This window comes from Rhea americana, unplaced genomic scaffold (assembly GCF_003343005.1).
Source record: "Rhea americana isolate MKP2758 unplaced genomic scaffold, rheAme1 scaffold_841, whole genome shotgun sequence".
NCBI classification, from domain to species: domain Eukaryota; kingdom Metazoa; phylum Chordata; class Aves; order Rheiformes; family Rheidae; genus Rhea; species Rhea americana.
The window spans coordinates 5,121-12,808 of record NW_028187025.1 but is presented as its reverse complement, the minus strand read 5'-3'; the positions used below and the strand labels follow the sequence as shown (position 1 = coordinate 12,808).

The 7,688-nt window shown below is 52.6% G+C and overlaps 1 protein-coding gene across 1 annotated transcript; it reads right to left on the bottom strand.

Annotated features, from left to right (window-relative positions):
• Positions 1-1,431: 1,431 nt before the first annotated feature.
• On the bottom strand, positions 1,432-2,367 carry LOC146585191 (olfactory receptor 14A16-like). Its single transcript, XM_085323389.1, has one exon. It carries the CDS (start codon positions 2,365-2,367, stop codon positions 1,432-1,434), a length of 936 nt encoding a protein of 311 aa, XP_085179515.1.
• Between the last annotated feature and the right edge of the window lie 5,321 nt (positions 2,368-7,688).

Sequence of the window (7,688 nt, the reverse complement as noted above, 5' to 3'; positions counted from 1 at the left end):
CACCCAGCCCAGCTCCGCCCCCACCTSTTCCCACCTCCTCTGCCCTCTCCCCAGCYCACCCAGCAGAGCAGCTCAAGATGAGGGAGACCCACTGCAGTGCCTGCTACAGGGAGCTGCAGAGCACTGGATGCTTACCGCACAGCCCAGGCACTCTGAAGAGCAYAGCAGCTCCTGGGAGGCAAGGAGGGGTGTCAGCCTTCCCATCAGCCCCAGGGCTGGGGGCCAGCAGTGGCACAAGGAAATGGAGGCCAGTCACTCCATGTCTCCACTGATTCCATGACAAGGAGATCCTTAACTCTGGCTGTCTGCAGACCCTCTGACCAGCCATCTTGGGCCGGAGGCACCTCAGGCAGCTCCAGWGACACAGCAGCCTGCCCTGAGCTGACAAACATAGCAACAAGTTTTCATTTATTCCTCCCCACAAGCACACGATTGCTCCCTTGCTCTTCTCTACAGGCATCTTTGCTCCTTAGAGAACCTTTTCTCAGATCAGTATGTGCATGCTGGCCTGGTCAGCTATTCCTGCACCCCTCCCCTGGGCTCTGCATAGGCCCTRGTCTGGCGGYGCTGCTCTGTAGGGCGAGCAGGCTGTGGGGCCCCAGGGGGACTCTTCCTTGGCCATGCTGATCAGCGAAGCGGCTATTGGACCAGCATCACAGCATCTGACAACCTCCCGCACCGGGTCTGTGGCTGTGGAGGATGGATGGAGCARTCACAGGGCATTGCACATTGCTCAGGATGAGTTCAGAGGTGTCATTAGACCCCGCCCACTCCCTCTCCTCAGGGACATGTGGGGCATTCCTTGCTTTGGCCCTTTACATTTGCTTTAATCTGCTTGTTTTTTGTGAGGCTCCACTCACTGCCCATTCCAGGCACATGCTGCCCCCCTGGAGATACCCTGTGCTCTATGGGTGGCTCCATATTCCCTTCCAGAAGGACGGCCATCTGTCACCAGCCCTCTAATACATGGGACAGTCCCCAGCAGACACTTCTTGACCACTCACACTCTCCAGGAATCCTGGGCACTCGCAAGTGACAGTTAAATCCAGCCCTCATTCCCACACACATCACCCAAAAGAGATGATGCCCCTTAGCCCATGGAAAACATAAGCACAACAACACGACTCTTTTGGGTGTAATTCCCTGAGTGCATTCTTAGCTCCAGCTTTGGAAAAAGACCCCAGCATTCAGGCACAGTAGTAAGAAGACCCTCTTTTATTGCAGAGATGCTACTTGGGAGGCCAGCTCTGACACAGTGACAGGCAGATTTACAGAAGGCCTCTGGTGAGAAAGACAAGGTTTGTGCCTCCAGAAATGTGGGAGGAATTCAGACATTTCTGCACAACCATGACTATCACAGAAAGARCTCYGACAGCACAAGAGATGCTGGAGATAAACTGGGAATCAGTTGTGAAGAGAGAGATGGGCAGCTCATTGCTGCTGAACTAGTAGCAGCTGAAACAGTTTCCTCACTGCCTGCTGGAGCTCGTTGTTCCTCATGCTGTAGATGAGAGGATTCACTGTTGGAGGCACCACTGAGTACAGAACAGCCACCACCAAATCCAGAACTGGGGAGGAGAGGGAGAAGGGCTTCAGGTAGGCAAACATGATGGTGCTGACAAACAGGGAGACCATGGCCAGGTGTGGGAGGCACATGGAAAAGGCTTTGTGCCGGCCCTGCTCAGAGGGAATCCTCAGCACAGCAGTGAAGATCTGCACGTAGGACAGCACAATGAAAACAAAGCACCCAAAGGCTAAACAACCGCTAATCCCAAGGAACTCAACTTCCCTAAAGTAGGAGTCAGAGCAGGAGAGCTTGAGGATCTGGGAAATTTCACAGAAGAACTGCTCCACTGTGTTGCCTTGGCAGAGCGGTAGTGAAAATGTGTTGGCAGTGTGCGGGAGAGCATTGAGAAAACCACCGGCCCAGGCAGCTGCTGCCATTCTGACACAAGCTCTGCTGTCCATGACTGTGCCATAGTACAGGGGTTTGCAGACAGCAACGTAGCGGTCATAGGCCATGACAGTGAGGAGAGAATACTCTGCTGAAAACAAGAAGAAAACCAGGAAGACCTGGGCAGCACATCCCGAGTAGGAAATGGCCCTGGTGTTCCAGAGGGAATTGGCCATGGATTTGGGGACAGTGGTGGAGATGGAGCCAAGATCGAGGACGGCGAGATTAAGGAGGAAGAAGTACCTGGGTGTGTGGAGGTGGTGGTCACAGGCTATGGCTGTGATGATGAGGCCGTTGCCCAGGAGGGCAGCCAGGTAGATGCCCAGGAAGAGGGAGAAGTGCAAGAGCTGCAGCTCCCGGGTGTCAGCGTACAGTAGGAGGAGGAACTCACTGAGGGAGCTGCTGTTGGACATGTTGCACCTCCTGAGCTTGGGGCACTGTCCAAGGAATAACAGATAGACACAAATTAGGACACACTTCCCTGAGCAAAACTCTTTCAAACCCCCTCCCCTGAACACACACACACATTCACACTCCCCATCTCATCTGCACCATCACTGAGCTCCATGGCTTAAACTCTGGTTTGTGCTGGCTGAGTTTGCCATGAGGAGCAGCGGCCTCTGCCCGTGGGCTCCCGAGGAGTCAGCCCTGACCTACAGCAGTGCGTACATGGGAACAGATGTGACTAAAATTTATATTCCCAGTTCTAGTCAGATTTAATCCACTCCATTCTAAACAATGCAGGTTCATGAATAGTTTTAAGGCTTTCTTTGTTTGGTTTTCTTTAGTTGAATATGACCCTGTCATACCGGAGGAGGATTCTTGGAGGTAGAAATCATCCACACTTCTGCCATGCTCAGAATGACCATTTCTGATTCCAGAGAGGCAAAAGGATTCACTCTGTCTTTGGTGCAGAGGGAAGAGCGCTGGCTTGTTCCCAGGTGCCCTCTGCCCCCATCTCAGAGGTGGAGAACAATTGCAAAAAGTTTCCTTTCCATGTTACCAAAATTAAATGGCACTGTGGAGAGCGGAGACATCCACTTCCAAAGTGCCCGTCAGCACTCTTTCGGAGGGTATGTGAGGGGGGTCTCAGCCCTCCCCTTCTGGCGAGCAACACACTGGGCTCCTTCCAGCTGCCCACATCCAGCCTCCCAGTAGCATTTCCGTGTTCTCAGTATCTAGGTGCTTCTCCCTAAGGCACCTGGGTTACACCCAGCTGCAAAGGGAGAGCTGTGCCCTTCTAGAGGGCAGCTTGCAGCCCAGCCAGACACCCCAGGGAAATGGCTGAATGTCCTAAGGATGTTAAGGGTGTTCAGAAGAGAGAGTTGGCTCATTCCTGGCCCCCTATACTGCACTGTCCAGAGCCCCACAGGTTAGAGGGGGACATGGGCCCCTCACTGTCAAAGACGTATCTTCATGGCAGGACCCACATGGTTGGTGTTTGAACTGCATCAGAAACCCCTCTGTCCAGAGTGCCCAAGGAGAAGGACAAGGGCAGCATGGGCAGGTAGGAAAGAAACACTGAGCAATGTCATGATATTTGTGCTGAGGGAGGCAGGGACAGAGAAGGACAGAGAGACACTCAGGAGTGTCTCCTCCCCTGGATGTCTGGCTGCTGAGGAAATGACTCCTGTCCTGGACCCCACAGCCTTGAGGCAAGAGGGCTGTATTGGGTGGGAGAGGAGAGGGGGCTTTGGAGTTGATAGTTTCCTCTCACACTTTGGCCATGGCTCTGCTGCCTAAAGCCGTCCCTGCAGGGAGCTGTGTCTCTGTCCCCACATCTCTGCCCTCTCACTGATCACAGACCCCATCCCACCTGCAGAGCATTCAGCTCTGCCCTGCAGAAAGCTCCCAGAGGCAGGACACTGTCCAGGGGCACCTCCAGGTTTGTAGGAGCTAAGGAGCAGGTGAAGCAAACCTAGCTGAGGCTGGAAAGGTGATGCTGACCCTATCGGTAGGCTCCGGGTAGATGAAAGCATTTGCTGAGTCCCTCCCAGAACTGCTCCTCTCTCAGTGCCACTGTCCTGCAGCCTCAGTATTCTTTTAAACCTGACACATCCAGTCCCATTTCACCCCACCCAAACAGAAAATAACTGAAAGCACCAACTCATGAAAGCACCTTCTCTTTCAGCTCTCCCCTGCCTTGACATTCCTGGTGAAATGTCACCTCTGGATATGTCCCCCAGCCCTGATCTTTGCAGCAGCCTCTCCATGGAAGAAAGTACCTGTCCTGTCAGGGGTCTTTCCTTCCTCCCAGAGCTTCTCCCTCCAATGCCATGGGGATCTCCCTGCACAGGTTGAGTGATGACCCTTGCAGGCAGCAGAGTCCCAGCCCCAGGCACACAGCATGCTGGGGCACATACACTCTGCTCTGAAGCACAGTCCATGCCCACCTGGGTGAACAACAAGGCTTCACATCCCTGCAGCCATCTCTCCAAGAAAGGAGCAGGGTGACATGTCCCTCTGACTGTGTGGCAGGGAATCCTTGCTCTGAAGTTTCTCCCCATCCTCCACACTCACAGGATGGGATGGGCTTAGAAGACTCCTCCAGGAAACACAGCAGCATTGCCCTGTAGCCAGAGACTTACCATGCAAAAGGCTGTGAAGATTTATCCTCCCACAAGGAGCTCTCCTCTGGACTCACTCCACGCTGCCTTTCACTTCTGTCTTCTCTCATCTCATCTCATCTCCTCAGCAGCAGCAGGCAGTGCCCAGAGTCCTGCTGCTTTTCCAGAGGAGCTGCCTCGGGACACAGCCATCTCTCAGCAGTGCTGCCATGTTGCCATGAGCAACCTCTGTCCCCAAAACTGGGCTCAGCTCAGGAGCACAGGACCAGCTGAAGGAAGCAGTTGTTCAGTCCCTTGTGCTCCCTCCTCCTGGGAGATGTTCCCTCAAGTAGGCTAAAATAATCACCTGTTTTCCCTTTCTAAAGAGGGCAGAGAGACTAATTCCAACATTGCCATTTATTTCATCAGAGGATAGCTGTCTATGATAAGTGGAAATGTCCTCAGCTGGAAGCTCCTAGTCCCATGTCCTAACTAGGCAGGACACCCAGACAGGGATAAGAAGGGAGTTCACTGACACATGGTTCGGTCAATCTCGGCATCACATCCTGGTTTAGAAGACCCTGGGTTGCATTTAGATTCAGATCCCCCTATCCCCCTGTGAACTCCATAAGCACACAGGAGGTAGGATTCCCCCTGCCAAAACTGAAGGGAGCACAGCACAGAGGTCTGCATGCGAGCTCCTTGTCTAAGCTCCCGTTCTAATCCCTGGAGATGGAGGCTGGGAGTCAGCTGCTCACACACAAATACTTGGTGACAGTGGAAGAGGCAGAGGTCATCCCAGGCATGTGCCAGTGTCTGCTTGCTTTGATGGAGTGACTGGGAGCCCTGAATCCTCCTAGAACATCAAGTGCGGAACAGGTGGCAAAATATCTTGGTGATCTGCAATGATGCTATGAAGCTGAGGCAAATGAAAATTCCAGTGTTACAAACAGCAGTAGTAGGTCAGTGCAGATATGTGATTTAATGACACAGAAATAGGCTGGCAGGGCTATTTCAAATGCCAGGGGTGTCCAGCACAACCACCTGTCTCTAGCAGACCTACCCTGGGACCTAAAGGAAAACCTTGCCCCTTTGCAGTGATTGCTGGGCAAGTGCCCCAGGGCATCTCGGTTTCCTACATGTGCCCAAACAAATGAATTCCAACGCTGCCTTAGGCAAAGCCCATCCCATCTCCATCCAAGTGTACTGTATACATGGGAGGCACATCCCACCACGGCCTCTGCTCTAGGCCCTGTACTCACAAACCCTTCTAGCTCTCTGACCACTGAACACTTTTTCACCCTGCTATATAAAGAGAGCAGGGATTGGGCTAATGAGGACCTTAGAGTGGTGGTATCACAGGTTGCCCAGGCTCACAGACTTCTTCAGTGACACTTTGTCCTGCATGGAGATTGGTTCAAGTCTGTCACCGGCCCCAAGGTGTCACASAGYCAGCTYGRGMAGYCAACYCCACTCCTGCGATTCCTGCATGGCCCAGYTGTGTTTCTCYCTGGCCTTGGGCACTGCAKGGTTTGCTCTCTTAATGGGWACCTCCTTTCACCATTACATTACCACCTGCTATCGATGCCAGTAAGCCACCACTTGCACTCAAAGCCTTTGCATACATAAGGTCTTTGGTGACACGTGACAAATCTTTGGTCACCACTACAGCAGAGGTRCTGAAGCCAGAATGTATGCAAACACACACAGCCTGGGGTGCAGGCAGGAGCAATGCACAAGCTGTCACAAGATCATCACCTGGTTGGAATAACAGAGATGTGGTGGGATTGCTCGCCTGACTGGAGTCCTTCAACAGCAGGTACAAGTTCTACAAGAGGGACCACCAGGGAAGATGAGGAGGGGGATGCCCTATGTGTGAAGGAGTAGCTTGGATGTAGGGAGCTCTTCCATGGGATGGACCAAGGGAGGCAGCTCTGCAGGGCAGAAGAGCTCAGGAAAACCAGCAGATCATTAAGGGACACATCTGTCAAGMACAAGAATGCTCCATAACGAACAGTTTGTAAAATTGGTGGACRTCTCTGGACYCTGGTTTGGCTAAAAAGCGAGCTCACACACGAGCTCCAGGGCTATAAGGCAGCGTATGGAAAGGGGAAGAAGGCAGAGGCTGCAAAGGAGGAATTTGGAAACAATGTCCAGCAAAGTCGGGATGGCACTAAGAAAGCTAAAGTTCCACTGGGACAGACACCTGCAGGGGACGTGAAGGACAGGAAGAAGAGCTGCTACTGCTGCAATCATAGCAAAAAAAATATAAAAGGAAATGTTGGCCCACTGCTGAATGGGGCAGAGATTTCCAGTAAAAGCAGATGTAGATTGGTCTAGGGAAGTCAGGCCCTTCCTGGCTTCAGCCTTCACCAACAAGACCTTCTGAGCTGTTGTGCCCAGAGTCAGGACTCCTGAGGAGAAAACCAACGAACAGGGCCTAAGTCTCTAGAACTCAGCCTACAGAAATCTATGGCAGTGGAGGGCTGGCATCCATGGACATGGAGAGAGTCGACTGCGAGGACAGCAAGGCTGCTCTCTATCCTCTTGTAAAGGTTGTGGATATCAGGGGAGATCCCAATGAGCAGAGAAAGGAGTGTGTTGTGCCCATCTTCAAGAAAAAGGCCACAAGGACAAACCAGGGAGCTGCAGGCCTTTCAACCTCACTCTGGGGAAGAGTGTGTCATAGAGCCAGCCTCTCCAGTCACATGTCTAGGCAGGAGAAGAAGGTGCCTGGGAAGAGTCAGCATGGATTTGCTGAAGGTAAATCATTCCCGACCAACCTGATTGCCTTCTGTGATAAAAGACTTGCACATGTGGAGAAGAGGAGAGTAGTGGATAGCCAGAAGACATTCAGATGGGCAAAAGACTGGTTGGATGATTGAGCTCAGAGCATTTTCAGGAATGAGTCATGCTTTACCGGGATGACAGTTAAATGTGGAGTATACAGGGGTATACACTGGACCCTGTCCTGTTTGAAAGGCTCATCAGTGGGGCAGAACAACATGTGCATCCGAACAGGCAGAGACCACACTGGCAGAGGGCAGATCCTGAGGAGAAGGGCCTGGATGTTACTAAGGATGCCATATGAGCTTGTGGTGCAGGCTCACCACAAACGAGGCCAGCTGCATACAAGACTGTTTTAGGAAGAGCATGGCCACCCAGAGAAGGGCAGGTCTTATCCCCCT

Bases quoted from the DNA above. Each gene is read 5' to 3' on its own strand.
- LOC146585191 (XM_085323389.1), bottom strand. From the start codon at position 2,367: ATGTCCAACAGCAGCTCCCTCAGTGAGTTCCTCCTCCTACTGTACGCT.